Here is a 16,975-nt window from a genome sequence, read left to right as displayed (position 1 = left end):
TGTCCCTCTGGCCACTTCTGGTATTAAAATCTATGAATGTACCAGTTCTGTTGAAAGGTAATTGCCCTAGAAATTTGGGACTACATTTGAACCAGGAGCAAATGTCTTTCTTTGTTTCAGAGCAGGGAAGGGTTCTGTGGGAAGAGAGGATATAGGGTGTGGGCTGAGCAGCCAGGAGTGAGGATCCATATGAACATACCAACCAATAGAGGAGGTTTGAGCTGTACTTTGTTTTATTATTGCTAATTTCTGCATTAGGAAAACTAAGCCCCAAGAAGGGGAGAGCTTGTATAACACAGGGGACAGTGTGTGTTACATTTCCCTCTGTGTCTGATCCTGATGATATAGGTCAATTACAGATCTCAGCTAAAGCCTCTGTTATTTTAGCTCAAGCTCACTGGGCCTTGCTTTTAACTGTGGATGTCCCCAGGCCAAATGGTCTCTGCACTTCCAGTCCCAATCCTAGCTGAACCATGGGACGTGAGGAGGCAGGTGAAAAAAGTTAAATGAAATGGAAAAGAACACATTGGCTTGTGGGAGCTAAATGCACAGGCCAGAGCTCTCCAGAAGCTTTAGAAGTGGACAGATGTTTATGTGGGAGCTTAAATGTTTCAAAACCAGTTTATCAAATAGAGAAGGTTGCAGGAGTGGAGATTGGAGAAGAACACTGAGTATTGACAACTAAGAACATAGCACATTAAAGGACATAGATGCCATTATGATGGTTTAATAGTTTGGGTCCAGATCCTCAGCTGGTATAAACGGGTGTAGCATCACTGATGTCAATGGACCAGATACTCAACTGGTGGAAATCGGCCTAGCTCCAGTGATATCAATGGATCAGATCATCAGCTGGTGTAAATTGATGTAGTTCTGTTGAGCTCCAAGGACGAGATCCTTAGCTGGTGTAAACAAGTGTAGCACCACTCATGTCAGTGGGCCAGGTCCTGAACTCATGTAATTCAGTGTAGCTCCATGGAGGTCAATGGAGCTATGCTGATTAACACTAGCTAAGAGTCTGGTGCTTGGTGTGCAGCACTTATAGGGTTAAAGAGCACACAGAAATGTTTTGTTCCCAGATGATCAGCAACCCCTGGGGAGTTTTTGAGGGAACCCATATAACAGTGCCACAGGGAGAGCCTGACAGGCACTGCATGAAAACCCTACAGTGCATCTCATCCCTGTCTGGTGAAGACCATCCCCATTTCCTCCTCTCTGTTCATGCCTGAATTTGGTGAGTATGTCGGTTCCTCTGGTGCAATACATGGGTCTGTGCAATACATTGGTTGGATTCTGAGCTCAGTTACGCTGGGGTACATCTAACATTGTCTTTCCTGGTTTGACTCCAGATTTATAGTAGTGTGATGGAAGGGAGAAGCTGCCCCAGAATACCTTGAATCTTGTAGAGTTCTAAAAGTGGGATTAATGCTACTGACTCACCAGACTCACAGGTGTATCGTGAGGCTTAATTAATGTATTAAGATGCTTAAGGGAAGGTCAAGAACTCGGAAAGCTTGAAAAGGGACTGCGAGGAAATTCTTTATGCAGTGTCAATTCTCAAGCCTGCTACTTAGAGTTTCACCTGAATGTCTGAAATCAGGGTTCCCCCATGTGCGTCCCATGATCCAACTGCAGAAGAGCACTGTGTCCACAAGATACCAAGTGTACACATCTCACTGGTCAGGAACATATTCTGTGTTCACATAGCAAATTAAATAAGGTCGTGATCATTCGCATCTAGTCTGGTCTAATATCTGGTCTAATATCGAACAGAGTGAGATCAACATTTATTATAAACAATAATCTGGTCTGACCTCCTACCTATCCCAAACTGTAGAATTTCACACGGTAATTCCTGCATCAGACTTATAATGTCTGGCTAGGAGAGTTTACATCTGGGGATGGGAACACACAGGATCTAATATCCGGCAGATTATGATTTGATTCTTAGTGTTAAGGCCACAAGGAACCTTTAGATCATCCAGTGTGTCCTTCTGTCTAGCAACCAGTTACCCTTTTAATTAGTCCAATAACTTGCATTTGACTAAACCAAAACATTTGCTTGGCTAAAACACCTTCCAGAAAGGTGTCCGGTCTTGGTCTGAAGACATTGAGAGATGGACAATTCATCACTTCCTTTGTGAGTTTGTTCCAATGGTTCATCTCCATCCCTTTTTAAAAATCGTGAATAATTTCTGATTTCTACTTGTCTGAATTCAGCTTCTGTGTTTCTCCACTAGATTAAAGAGCTAATTAGTACCCTTCATGTTCTCCCCAGAAAGGTCCTTACACTTCTCTCCTTTTCAATAAGATGAACAGACTGAGTTCTTTAAGTCTCTCACGTGAGGCATTTTCTCTGTCCCTCAAATCATTTAGGTGGCTCTTTTCGGCACCCTCTCTAATTTGTCAACATCCTTTTTAAAATAAGGGCACCAGAGCTGGATGCAACATCCCAGTGTCGGTCTCACCAATGCCCAATAGAGGTAAAATCCCCTCCCTGGTCACTACCCCCTGTTCATATATCCAATGATCGCATCATCCCTAGCATCACCCTGGACCTCATGCTCAGTCGCTTGTCCACTATGACCCCATAATCCCTTTCAGAGTCACTGCCTCCCAGGATATAGTCCCCCGTTCAGTAGGTCTGCCTGCATTCCTTGGTCCGAGATGTCTGTCTTTGCCTTTGGCGGTATTCAAATGCATGTTGTTCGAATGGGCCCAGATTGCCCGGATGGCTCTGTGGGATGGTGGCCTGTCCTCATTATTTACTGCCCCACCCAGGGCTGGCTCCAGCTTCTTCGCCGCCCCAATTGGCGAACAGAAAAAAACAACAACCATGATTGGTGGCAGTTCAGCAGCAGCTCTACCGCGCCGCTTCATTCTTCAGCAGCAATTCGGCGGCCGGTCCTTCCCTCCGAGAGGGACTGAGAGACCCGCCGCCGAATTGCCATCGAAGACCCGGACGTGCCGCCTCTCTCCATTGACCGACCCAAACACCTGCTTCCTGTGCTGGTGCCTGGAGCTGGCCCTGGCCCCACCAATCTTTGTGTCACCCACAGATGTTACCAGCAGTGATTTTACACTGATATAAAAATAGAGGTCAGATTCTGATCTCACCTACACTGGTGTAAATCTGGAACAATGCCATTGTCTTTCCTGGTTTGACACCAGATTTGCAGACTGGCTTGACTCCAGTTTTGTGCACATAATTGAAGAGCGTTGATACAACTGCCAATCACGTACACTAAGAACACAGAAAACCGTTCAGCAGACTGTGCTGCTCGCTCGGTCTCCAACAGCGAATTCAGACGATAAGTCAGAAGGAGAAACTCCAGTTAGGAAGATGAATCTGAAGGCTGTGCAGGAGTAAATCTAAGGAGAGAGGAAGTGAAGATGCTTGGCATCGTAGCCAGTGAAAGGGAGAGGAAAAGAGGGCAAAAAGCTAATGCAGTCTTTTATTCACAATGGGTCAAAGTAAAGTGGGACCCTGGATTTATTATTTTGGGGTGTAACCTGGCCTAAAGATTATGAATTAAATTCCAAGTGATCACTTTGAGGGTTGACAGGTTCTTGTCCCAAGATCAGGCCCAGTCAGATTATTATTAAAGTTATTATATGATTGGGCACCCTGATGTGCACAGGTGCAACACTCACACTATAGCAACTCTATTATATTTACAAATACATTTAGCAAAGTCACACGCACAGTAAGGTAGATAGAGATAATACAGAGAGCACATCTGAATATCCATACTGACACGGTCCCTTGCAGAACAACCTGAAATGTTAGCCATTATCTTCCTCATCACTGTTACCGTTCTCATCTTTACCAGTGGCCATCACTCTGCCCCTCCCAAGGTCTACTTCTCTCTCCCCTGCTGCCCTGGGATGCAATGAGGAGTATTTGTGGCATCTTAGAGACTAACAAATTTATTTGGGCATAAGCTTTCATGGGCTAGAACCCACTTCAACAGATGCATGGAGTGGAAAATACAGTAGCAGGTATATTTATGCATTATACATAGTACACAAAAAGATGGGAGTTGCCTTACCAGGTGGGGAATCAGTCTAACGAGACAATTCAATTAACAGTGGTAATGAGGGTGGCCCATTTCAAACAGTTGAGAAGAAGGTGTGAGTAACAATAGGGGGAAATTAGTATGGTAAAATTAGGTTTTGTAATGACTCGTGTTATGCTGATGTTACCATGTCTAATGCAAATTTCATAGGGGTTTCTCCCCTCTTCCTTATACATATATCATTCCCTTACCAATGTTAAGGTGTCCTTCTTCTATAGGTTAGTGTATTTATGATTTTACCCCATTATCATATACATTAATTCATTATCATGGCACCCTTGCGGTCAGATGGTCCGACCGAATCATTCCAGAAGCTGGTGTCAGTTCATGTTCTATGGTTGGCTGATGTCGCTATGGATAAAATCCCCCCTACAGCCATGGGGCTGTGCTCCCGGCCCCCAGTCATGGTGCTCTGCAGCCGCCGTGCCTCTTCCCCCGAACACCCCACCCCAGCTCCTCCCGCTCCCTTCCTGAGCTTATTTCTGGTGCTCCAGAAGCTGTGGGAGGATGGGGGAGGAGTTACTGAGTGCGGGGCCCCCAGCTTTTCCCCACGAGTGCTCCAGCCCCAGATGCCAGTTAACAGAGTTTTCTGGATATTAAAGTGCCGGATAACAAAGCGTGTACTGTATAATGCAAAGCAGTGAATATAACAGAGGTAAGCTGACCCACTGGGCTACAGGGGGCTGTCAGTTTCCGTTCAGAGGTTCTGAATCTCCATTCCCTTACGTTGGTGCCAATCAGGATGTTACAGTGTGTGAAAAATGGTATAAGCTGCTGCTGCTGGGAGGGTAGTCTCCAAAAGTCCCAAGCAAGGTCTTGGAACCCTGATGCAGGGCCTGTCCATTGGTGCAGCTCCTTTGACTTCAGTGGGATCGCTCGGAGCATGTGAGAGGAGAATTGGGCCCACCCAGGATGACCCCATCTGCAGCTCTCACTGAAACCAAGAGTTTGCAATGGAGGCCGAACTTGCTGTTTCAGATTCTCCATGCAAATTGGTTTTGTTTGAAAAGAGTTAATTGTGTGCACGGACTGTGAAAGAGTGAGGGGGAGGGGGTGGATAGGTGTTTGTTGGAGGCAGTGAGGCAGGGAGGGAAGGAAGTAACTGCTCTCCACAGACAAATAATACAAAGAACCCCGCCACGTTCACTCCAGGAACTCATTGGGAGCTGGGAGCGCTCCTCACCTCTGGCAATAGGGCCGATTTAATTGGGAGTCTAAATGCAGATTTGGGTGCCTAGCTTCAGGCATCCCCCCTTTGAACCCCCAGTGTATGTTCTGTATGCACTCAGCACCCATCCACCAATGCTGAACAATCTTTCAGGGGTAAGGATGAGGCTCATCTGTGTCACTGGGCCAGCTCCAAAACCCTCTCTCAGTGGTCATTGAGCCCTTACTCCCATGGATTGCAGTGGGAGTTTTTCCTGAGCAGGGACCCCAGGAGTCGGCCCCTGGTGAAAGGTATGTGAGCTCCGGAATGAGACGATAGAGATGTATTAACTTGATTGAAGCTGCAGTATGTTAGAAGTACACATCTCTGATATCTTATTCCCAAGAAGCAGTGATGGAGTCAGTTAGCCAATGACAGGGCAGGGTTTTGCTGCCTCAGGAGAAATCATAAGTGATGCACAGAATGCACAACTTCATACAACAAAGAGAGATTGCAAGGTCCTTGCAGCTAGTCAAAGCTAAACACGATGCCTTTCTAAGAGGGAACAGGTGTGGTTTTTTTCTCTCTCTCCAGTAACAGGGAATCCCGAATTCACCGCTGCAGCAACTGCTTGGGAATCAGTGGAGGTACACCTGGGAAGAGCTTGGCTCAAGGACTTGTACTGTGTTGTGAATAGGTTCTGTGGCACCCAATCATGGCTTTAATAACAAAACTGCTTCTTGTTCTAGGCAACGGTGTCGGTGACCCGGGCTCGCAGCATGGCAGCTTTCAATCACACCTCAGCCAGCCCTGCAGTATTCCTCCTGGTGGGCATCCCAGGGCTGGAACAAGCACACGGCTGGCTCGCCATCCCTTTGTGCTCCTTGTATATTGTGGCAGTCCTGGGGAACTGCACCATCCTGTTCATTATACGGGCGGATCCAAGCCTCCACCAGCCCATGTACTATTTCCTGAGCATGCTGGCCCTCAGCGACCTGGGCCTGTCAGCTTCCACGCTGCCCACAATGCTGAGCGTCTTCCTGCTTAATTCCAGGAAGGTTAATGCCGATGCTTGCTTCACCCAGCTGTACTTCATCCACACCTTCTCTGTCATGGAGTCAGCCGTGTTGCTGGCCATGGCCTTTGACCGCTTTGTGGCCATTCACAAGCCCCTGAGATACGCCTCAATCTTAACCAATGCCACTGTTGCCAGGATAGGGCTGGCTTTCATGGCGAGGAGCGTGCTCATGGTAATGCCAATCCCTGTTCTCCTCTGGAGACTGCGGTATTGTCTTCCCAATGTTCTCTCCCACTCCTTCTGCCTGCACCAGGATGTCATGAAACTGGCCTGCTCCAACAGGACGATTAACAGCATCTATGGCTTGTTTGTGGTCATCACCACGATGGGCTTAGATGCGCTGCTCATTGTCCTATCCTATGTCATGATCATTACGACTGTGTTGAGCATTGTGTCCAAGGAGAAGCGCCTCAAGGCTCTGAACACCTGCGTCTCCCACATCTCTGCCGTCTTGATCTTCTACATCCCCATGATTGGCATCTCCATGATCCACCGTTTTGAGGAACGTGCCTCTCCCCTCGTCCCCGTCCTCATGGCCGATGTCTATGTGCTGGTCCCACCAGTGATGAACCCCATCGTGTACAGCGTGAAGACCAAACAGATCCGCAGGAGGATAGCCCAGAGGTTCCAGAGGAAGACGATCCCAAATAAAGACTGAGGGGGTTTGGTCACACTGGCTCTGCATCTGTGCCATCATTCACACCTGTGTCAAATGCATCCCTTTAGATCTGGTAGCATTTGCACCCACTTTGCACAGGTTTTTAAGGCATCATGAGGTGCGAGGCTGCGGCAGAGTCAGGCCCATCGTCCAATGGGATTTTCCATCAAAGGCAAATGGGGAAAACAATGTAAAGATTTCCCAGAGGTTAGCCGCTGGATGGCTACTGGTAGCCCTAGGTAGAGAACAGCTGCTATGCTCCCCACTCACCGTCCAACTGCCCTAACTTCAGTAAAGTTATTCTGAGATACTTGCTACGATGCCGGCCTGACAGTTGCTTCACTTCTTGCCTCAAACTCATGGGCAGAATTTCTAAGTGTGGTTAAACAGCTGCCACGGGCATCCCACCCAGTGGTGCATGTGGAGAGGCAGTGTGACCTAGCAGACAGAGCATCGGATAAGACTTGGGTTCTAATCCTGGCTCTGCCCCTGGTCTGTTGGGTGACCTTGGCCAAGTATCTTCATCGCCCCGTACCTCAGTTTCCCCATATGTAAAACGGGGCTGCTGACACTGACTGCCTTTTAAAGCACTTTGAGATGTACTGATGACAAGTGCTAGGTATTATTAAGTGCTGAGTGAGTGATCCCTGTATAGCCAGCTGCTGTGTCCCATCCCACTCCAGGCCCGTACAGCTGGGGCACGGCTTCAGTGTGGGCAAATGCACCAGATACCTTCAAGGGCCTATTTTAGCTTGTAAGCACATCATGTCCTGCTTTGTGTCCTTCACATTCCAGGTACACTGGCAAAGACTGAAAAATAATAATAACTCCTGACCTGAACCCAGAATAGTCGAGTGAGCTTGATCTTTTATTATTTCATTTCAACTCTGCAGAATTACCGCATGGAAATCCCAGCCACCTGCAAAGGGATGGGATGTTTTTACATGTGACAGCACCAAAAGTAGAAAATTTCTGATCTCTTTAAGTTCCGTGTCATAACTTTCTGCTACTGTCCAGCAGCTGGGAAGAGGAAGGATGGTCTTGTGGGTAAGGCAAAGTCTCAGCATTTAGACAACCCATGTTTAATTCCCAGCTCTGGCAAAGAGTGCCTGCGTGGCCTTGGATGATCATTTAATCTCTTTTTGCTTGCCGGCAGGGAGCACGGTGATGGGGGCTGGGAAAGGCCTCAGTTGGGAAATCTCCAGGTGGGCCTGCTTTCCGTCATTGTCCTTTTGGGGGTCACTGGATACTGGTCACTATAAGTGACTTGATGCGGGTTTAGATGGGCCATTGGTCTCGTTCATGTCGGTAATTCCTATCTTTGGCTTAATAAAATCTTCCCCCTTCTTTTTCCCTTGTCGTGTCATGTCGCAAAAAAGGAAAAATTCATAGTGAGTTGCCCCTTAAATGGTGTGTAGGATCAAAGGCTAGGCTTCCAAGGCTGTGCATGTGCAAATGCTGAAGCCCAGTGGCACACGCGTTATTTGATCATATTTCTGATGTTGCCCTTATGACATGTATTGACTATTAAAAAAGAACGTGAACATCGACTGGTTCTAATATTCAGACAAAACTGTTGTGAACATCAGAGAACAAAAGCTTGCCTTGCCTTTGTGTGGCTACATCCCATCAGACTCTGTGGGTGATTGTGGCACCTTAGAGACTAACAAATTTATTAGAGCATAAGCTTTCGTGGACTACAGCCCACTTCTTCGGATGCATCCGAAGAAGTGGGCTGTAGTCCACGAAAGCTTATGCTCTAATAAATTTGTTAGTCTCTAAGGTGCCACAAGTACTCCTGTTCTTCTTTTTGCGGATACAGACTAACACGGCTGTTACTCTGAAATCTGTGGGTGATGTTATCTGTGGTCAGACATGGCCGGGGAGGCACCCAGCTTATTCAAGACATTGCTGCTCACGTCAGCCTCCTCCCACCTGCTCCAAACCCATTGATTCTCCCTGCCCCCTTTAACCTCCCATTAGCTCCCACCTCAGAGCCCAGCTCAATTCTATGCCTTATATAGGATTTACACAGGGCAGGAATGCTCTGTTTCCCAGTTTGAGCTCCACGCCCTATTTTTGGAAAAATACTAGCAGGCCAAGATGGGGTCCAGTACCAGGTGATATGAACACATGAAGCTGCAGTATCAAAACAGCATCCCAGGAAGCTTCTCAGGAAGGTGGGAGATTAGCATGTTCAAACTCCTATTGTTCCCCCTAATGGCCCATCCAGGCTGATTGCATAATATCTGGTGGGTGTTCTCCAGGTGTAAACACAGTTTTAATTGTTACCTAGTCAATATTCCTAACTTCAGAGACAGAAATGATACGTACATACAAATAGGATAATCATAGTCAGTAAATCATAATCTTTCCAATGATAGCTTATATGATTCATCTTGCATAAAATACATCCTAGATATGCTATAATCATCTTATAACAATATTTCTATGGGAGGTAGTCACACCCTAATTTTAGGGTCTCATGTGGCTCCCTAGTGAGACAATCATAGCACATTGAATGTATATATCTTCCCACCACTGCTGTGAGAGAGGACAGAGTTATTACCCACCTGTGCAGAGGCTCAGAGACAGCCAATGGTGCATGGTCACAGAGGGGAAAGGAATCAAACCAAGCTCTGTTGAGTCACAGCGCAATGCACAGACCGCAGGCAGCATTCCAGCCATCTGAGCGGTGACAGGCCTGGATGGACTCAGCGAGCAGGGAAAGCAAGGAGCTAGTTACAGAGGTTTGATTCACTGGCCTGTTCTCCCCCTGCCTCAGCAGAGTTTAGAGCAGTCTGGGGGTTGGGTGGAACTCCACCCAGTGGTAACAGCTTCCAAGAGCCTGGCACACTCTGGCCAAGTCCCTGCACACAGGGGCCACCCCAGTGTGACTCCTTGTGGTCTGAGGTAGCCCTGCAGGTGTCCTGCCCTTCCCTCTAAGGTCCTTGCAATAACTGACTCTCAGCCTGGGATACTTAAAACAAGAGCCCCCTTTGTGGGGTCACATTTATTCAGTCTATTCCAAAACACAAGGTCTCCTAACCCCCAGTCCCACCCTCCTCCTTTACTCAAGAGACACCCACCATCCTGCTGGCTGGGGTCAGCGTGGGTTCAGGCTTGCCACATCCCCTGCCCAATCTCTTCCCCTGACACCCTGACGCCTGTCCCCATCACTTCCTACTAAGCCCTTCCGCCTGCTCCTCCACTACCCCTGAGGGTCTCCTCCCCGGCCAGGCCAGAGCTGTGCTGTGATAAGAGCTGCCCTGGAAGCCCAGGCCTCTGTGGGGAGCCTCGAACTCTACAACTTCCCTAAGGGGATGCATCCTGGGGGGCAGAGTCACAGGCTGAGGGCTGCTCTCGGGGCCCCCAGCCACTTGCCTATGACAGGAGGAGGGTCTGGGGCTCCATACAGTGGTTGTGGCTCCCTGGGCAACTCTTAGGGCAGCTAGTCTCTGGCCTTGGGCCTGGAGAGGGGGCGGAGCTCAGATAAAGAGGAGGAGCAGGAGGTGGGGCTTGGGGGAAAGGATGGGGCAGAGGGAGGGGCCTCAGGGGAAGAGGAGGAGCAGGAATGGGGTCAATGCGGGGATGTGGATCCTGCATATGATCTGCTTTTGCTTTTGAAAAAGTGGTCATCTTACACTGAATGGGCTGGGCTGGGATAGGAGCTTGCTGGGCCACTGTGGGGGAGTTGAGGACCATTTCAACCCTGCAGCAGGGCAAACAGAGGGGAGGAGAAGGAGGGAATCTGGGCCTTAGTCTCTTACCAGGACTCCTGTGTGTCAGACCCTCACTCACATGCTCAGCTCTGCCTACATGAGTAGTGGGTTCAGCAGGTGTGCTGTGTTCAGAGTCACAAACAGAGTTGGGGGGCGGTGTGAATGGCTTCTCCTGGGCTGTTGGTGTTAATCATGTCTCTGACATGACTCAGTCATTAGGACTTGGCTAAGGGGGTAAGGGGAGGGTGGGTGTCTGTGCCCCTTCAATAGCCCCTGTCCACAGCTCATGCAGCCCCATGGATCACGCAGCATCCAGAGCGCTCAGGAAGGGCCAGGACTGAAACTGCCAAAGAAGCTCGGCACCTTTTTTCGTGGCCCCTGGAACTTTAACCAGAGACAGGCCAGTGATGGGCCAGTTATAATGCGAAACAACATCCACATCCCATCTCCTTATTGACTGTATCGAGACTGCTTCAACCGCTGATACAGCTCTTTATGGGCCAACACCCCACCATTCCCAGTCGCTCCAGGAACATAGTAATTTTGTAAATGCTGCTGTCTGCCTTGGTCACCTTCCCCCAGTGCACTGTCCTCCCACACCAGGAAGCAGGAACAGCACCTATCCCATTATTCCAGGCCTTAGATCCTGCCTCTCTCTGCAGAGTGGAGATCAATTGCTTATGTCATCTCGGATGTAAGGGTACAGGATGGAATAGGTGGCCCCTGGTTTTCATCTGCCATGTAACCAGTGCTGGCCCCGGGTGATGAACTGACCCATCACTTGACAAACACCCTGATTATCCTCGCACGAAGGTGTTTGCTTTTCACGCTGTACACAATTGGATTCATCAGAGGCGGGACCAGCAGGTAGATGTAGCCCAGGAGAATCTGAAGCAATGGAGGCGAGCCCTTCCCGAATCTGTGTAACAGAGACAAACCGATCTCTGGTGTGTAAAAGAGCACAACAGCACAGAGGTGGGAGACACAGGTGTTCAGGGCCCTCAGGCACTCTGTCGGGGACGCGACTTTCAGCACTGTTTTGAAGATCATCACATAAGAGAGGAAGATGAGCAGCGAGTCCAACCCCACCATTAAGAGCGTAATAAACAAGCCATAGATGCTGTTGATTGTGATATCTGAACAAGCCAGCTTCATGACCTCCTGGTTCAGGCAGTAGGAATGGGAGAGGACATTGGCTCGACAGTATCGGAACCGCTTCAAGAGAAAGGGGAGTGGGAATGTTAGGACAAACCCTCTTAACACAAACACCAGTCCCATCTTGGCTATTCTTGGAAGAGTTAAGATGGAAGCATATCTCAGTGGGTTAGAGATCGCGACAAAGCGGTCAAAGGCCATCAACAAGAGAATGGAGGATTCAATGAATGACAGGGAGTGGATGAAGAACAGCTGGGCAAAACAGGCATCAAGGCTGATCTCCCTAGAGTTAAACAAATATATGCCCAGTATCGTGGGTATGGTGGTTATCGATATGCCAAGGTCTGTGATGGCCAACATGGAAAGGAAAATGTACATGGGCTCATGGAGGGTTGGATCTGTTTTTATAATGAACAGAATGACTGAATTTCCTATTATTGAAATAACATACACTAAGCAAAAGGGGATAGAGATCCAGAGATGGACGTCTTCCTGCCCAGGTAGCCCGGTCAGTAGGAACACTGCAGAGTTGAAGTTGGTGTCATTGACAGCTGACATAATGTACTGGGCAGGTCCCAGGAATTTTGAACTCTCCTTCCTAAAAGGAAAAAGAACAGGAGACTAGTTGATATTTAACGAGACATTTTTCTGCTCTCAGTGGAAATCTAGAGACTCCCAGGAGTTCAAGGAAGATCAGCAAATACATAGTCTTGGATTTGCAGCAACAACAGAAAGATAGGCATTGCCAGACTGGATCAGACCTGCAGTCCATCGAGCCCAGTATCCAGTGGCCAACTCCAGATGTTTCAGTGGACGGTGGAAGAAACCCTGCAATAGGCAGCTCTAAGGGAAAATTTTCCACTGGCACCCACTAGTTAGACATATTTTTGACATAAACCAGGAAGGTTTAGAGCCCTAACAAGACTTTTTAAAAAAAAAGTCTCACTACTGTAATTGGAATGTCCATATAATTAGCCCGTCACTCTTTGAATTCTGTTAAGCTCGTGACCCCTGTGATATCTTTTGACTGTGAGTTCCACAGCCTATTTGAGCACTGTGTGATTTTACAATTGAGACCCTCATACACACACCCTTTCTGGCCCTCCACTTCTGTGTCTGGCCCTTTGTATCATGGCATGTGGGTAAAAGCATGGCAACTGCATGGTGAAAATGGTATTTATGTGTCCTACATTCAAGCTATTTATAAATGTGTTTCATTGCCTCATTACACACACACACACACACACACACACACACACACACACACACAAAATATAATTTTCTCCTCTCCTGAGAGTTTAAATGATGCCACTGCCCCTTTGTCATTTTGGGGGATAAATTCTTAGGGCCGGGTGTTTAATTCAATAACAGTGACTTCAACAGCATTACTTTAGATTTACATGTGTACATTCAATCAGAACAAGGCTCTATTAACTTTCCCTTTACCAAATGTCCCAGGTGATACACTCTGACCCCCAGGAATCCTTTCAAGAGAAACTGAAATGTTTTGCCTGCCCAGCATTGACTGAATTCAGCAAGTTTTATAATCCACACGCTTCTTTTCATCCTCACAGGACCTAAATCCTCTCCCAATGCAATGGTCTGTAGATATCTGGCAAGTTACAAGCTAACATAAACAGTTACTTCAGCTAAGCGGGGGAGGGGTTGGTGTCACAAATGAGCGAATAGTGTAAATACTAGATTTGCACTAATATCCAACTGAATGTGCAAGTTACTTCAGCCATTCTTGTGTAAGAGGTGATGAGAATAAATTACATACAATCAATATTACAGGGCCCTTTCCTGCACCTCAGCTCTATTTGCTGAAACACAGACTAGTGATTCTGGTCTCTCCTGAATTTTTGGCGTGTCTTGCACTGGTATTGCAGTGGGATTGTGTTCATGACTCTGAATATAAGTTTTACAAACAGTTTCTGGGGATAGAATCATACAACTGTTCAAAGAAAAAAGAGTTAATAGCACAAACCCATTACAAACAGTTTGTGGAGTATTTCTGATATACTTTCTAAAGCTTAAGCCATTAAGTAGTAAAGTTACCACTGCTCCTTCCTGTAGAGATTCCAACAACTCTGCTGCTGGCTTTCAATATACATGCATCTCATGAACGTTTGGTTTGTAATTGTATTACAATGAAACATTTTGGCCTAACGAATCTTCTTTCAGAGAAGATTTCTCAGGTTAGAGTGGGACTTAAAAAGTAGCATATGTAAACAGGGTCTGAATGAACTCTCCTCTGACAGCTACCGGGAAGGGGGAGAGACTTGAGGAGCAAACTGTATTTACATAAACAACCATACTCTCCCTAGATATCAGTAGATAGAGAGGTGTTGCTCAAAGTGTTCAACTTTGACTGGTGTACAAATCCCTTAGTACTGAATCCAGGGGTAGTGAAATACTATTATTAATGTTAAGTATCAAAGGAGTAGCCGTGTTAGTCTGGATCTGTAAAAGCAGCAAAGAGTTCTGTGGCACCTTATAGACTAACAGACATATTGGAGCATGAGCTTTCGTGGGTGAATACCCACTTCTTCCGACGTTATTAATATTGTTGTCTTTATTGTATGAATAAAGGGGAGCAAAAGTGTGCTCAACCTGTCCCAAATGAGGTGGTCACCTTCAGCTGAAAGTATCTTATTAAGCCAATGGCTCGAATGCCAGAGCCCTGTGAAGGTAAGAGGACTGGGGAAAGGTATCCCAGGCAGGAGTTGTGTGCTCTCTTTCAGGGTCCCCGGTATGGTTTAATCTGTTCCTACCCACCATTCAAAGATAGAGCTGAATAGACTCTATTGGGAGCCTTTTTTATTGTAAGTGCTGAAATGAGAGCTGAAATCACTGGTGGTGGAAAAGCATTTCTGCCCAGCCTTCTACAAACTTACAGTCACAAAAAGCTATCATTCACTAAGAGATAGACCTGCAGAGGTCACAGCAGAGAGGCAGGTGGCAGCAGAAGGTATCTGACAGTCAACTGACTAGAGTGGAGCAAGTGGCTGGTGGGGCAGCCAGCAGAGAGGAGCCATGGCCGGCGGGGTGGCCAGCCAGAACAAGTGATCAGATGGCAGGTGGGAGGTGAATGATGCACCTCTGAGCCCCAGGCCCTCACTGACCAAGGACAACCACAATGAGTGGGGTATGGGCACAGTAAAGGAACTTTAGTTTGTAGAACTCAAGAGCACGAAGCAGAAGACGTGTCCTGCTCACAGTTTTAGGATTATGAATCCTGCTTGTGGCACTTTCCCTAATTAATGTCGGGAGACTTCTCTCCTTTTATTAAAAGTTTCTTTTCTACACTCGGACTCTGTGATTGCGAGAGGGAAATATTGCCTCTCAGAGGTGCCCAGGAGTGGTGTGTAATTTTTCCTGGTTACTGGGTGAGAGCTCGGCCCTCTTCTTTGTTGTATTATTGAAAAGGAACCCCTAGATATTGAAACTGGCTCTGGTAGCTGCCGGCTATGTCTGGCAGAAGGGTTACATGTATGTCATGTGGATTTCTCCCGAACCTGAAAAGATCACAACATCTCACCCTTCAGTCAATTGCTTGTCAGCAAACAAAAGTCTAGCAGCTCCTCTGTCCCTGAGTTAATAGCTGACTGGTTCTCCTCAAGTTCTATCACTCTGTAGCCTCTATCCGGAGTGGTAACAGGCATTGGGATGTGTAGAAAACATTAATTACCTGGGCTCTAACTCTCTAATACATAGTAAACCCAGCACCTGTTTTTCAGGCATCATGCAGGTTTTCAGGAAGTGCATTAAAAGTCAAATGCAAGTGGAACTTCATTTCCCATATGAAAGTAGTCTATTTCTCTCTGACTGCCTGTGACCACTATTCATAAAATCCATAGCAAACGGGAAGGGTATTGGGACAGACATGGAGCTCAGCTGCCATAATGAATGTGTATGTTAAACCCAGCTCTTTGAATGTTTATGTTATGGCTATTTCGGGTTAACTATTAGCAAGTTTATGTTATGGTTGTATTGGGTGAAACCAGTTTTGCTCTTCTTAGTTTAACAGGAGGCTGCTGGAAAACAAGCAGCAAGGGAAGTAACAGCTCAAGAAAAGACATCGCTCAGTAACCACCCCTGGGAGATTGAGAGATGACACCGGAGCTACAAGCTGGGAAGAGCCTATTTCCGTCCTCTAGCCACATCACACAGCTTGTTTTGCCAGTGCTGGGAGTCTGTCCAGAGCTGGGGCAGCTGTTGTGAGAATCTCTTCAGACTGATAGGCACAGACAATGCTGGGGAAGTCATAAGGCCTTCGGCCTGCCTGGGTCCCCATCAGAGTGGGAAGGCTTGGGGTCAGAGACGTGTACAGACTGTTGTTTGAAAACCCTCTTATTCTCCCATATTACACTTTATTCCTGCTGTTCAGATTAAACAATATTCTGGTTTAAGAAGTCTGGCTGGTCACTCATCTCACCACTACTCACAGAATCCCAGAGAGAAGAAACACAGGTGCCAGACCCACTTGGACCAACTCAGCAAGCACAGCTGACCTGCAGTGTGCGGTACCCCAGGGCCCAGTCTGAGGGTGGGTGGATCGCAGAATTCCACCCCATGAGAGGGAAGGCTACGAGGCCTGACACCTGGCACTTGGACACCAGAGAGGGCGCAGAGATGTCGGTAGCCCTGAAACTCTGAGCGGTCTCTATAGGGCAGAAAGGCTGGAGCCCCCAGCCAGTCAGGAAACAGAAATATGCCTCATCGGACCTATTACCACAGAGCAACGGAGCTTTCAATTCCTGTGTAAACAATTAAGCCAGATAAAAAGACCTTTGAAAATGTATTTGCTGATTAAATTTCTAGAAGCAAATAAACCTGAGGTGATTTGGGAAGTAGTCACTGATATTCCATGGGGTCTCCTCTCGCTCAGCCCCTGGCCGGATCGGACCCAGAGCACACGGAAACTCTAGAAATGGGACCCCTTGAGAAATCCTCACACGGGCCATTGGGGTTTTAACACTCCGTGCTCGCTTTGAATATCAGGTTTCTGTGTAGATTGAATGACCCACCGTGGAGCATGGGCAGATGCAGGGGAGCTACCTAGCTACTTAGTGCTGCCTGCCCTCCAGCCCTGTCACTGAGTCACCCCGACAGCCCAGCTGAGTCCTCTGCCGC

At 47.5% G+C, this 16,975-nt stretch overlaps 2 protein-coding genes across 2 annotated transcripts; one reads left to right on the top strand and one right to left on the bottom strand.

Moving 5' to 3' along the window:
- Positions 1-6,005: 6,005 nt before the first annotated feature.
- LOC128844444 (olfactory receptor 51G2-like) lies at positions 6,006-6,962 on the top strand. The gene has a single exon (XM_054042228.1). The coding sequence runs from the start codon at positions 6,006-6,008 to the stop codon at positions 6,960-6,962; it is 957 nt and encodes a 318-aa protein (XP_053898203.1).
- A 4,499-nt stretch (positions 6,963-11,461) lies between these two features.
- LOC128830230 (olfactory receptor 51G2-like) lies at positions 11,462-12,397 on the bottom strand. Its single transcript, XM_054016016.1, has one exon. The coding sequence runs from the start codon at positions 12,395-12,397 to the stop codon at positions 11,462-11,464; it is 936 nt and encodes a 311-aa protein (XP_053871991.1).
- Between the last annotated feature and the right edge of the window lie 4,578 nt (positions 12,398-16,975).

The sequence above is a fragment of the Malaclemys terrapin genome, chromosome 1 (genome assembly GCF_027887155.1).
Source record: "Malaclemys terrapin pileata isolate rMalTer1 chromosome 1, rMalTer1.hap1, whole genome shotgun sequence".
Lineage (NCBI taxonomy): Eukaryota > Metazoa > Chordata > Testudines > Emydidae > Malaclemys > Malaclemys terrapin.
Note: the sequence above shows the minus strand (reverse complement) of the source record. Positions and strands in the feature narration are given on the sequence as shown.

Coding starts and splice junctions, on each gene's coding strand:
- LOC128844444 (XM_054042228.1), top strand. CDS start 6,006: ATGGCAGCTTTCAATCACACCTCAGCCAGCCCTGCAGTATTCCTCCTG.
- LOC128830230 (XM_054016016.1), bottom strand. CDS start 12,397: ATGTCAGCTGTCAATGACACCAACTTCAACTCTGCAGTGTTCCTACTG.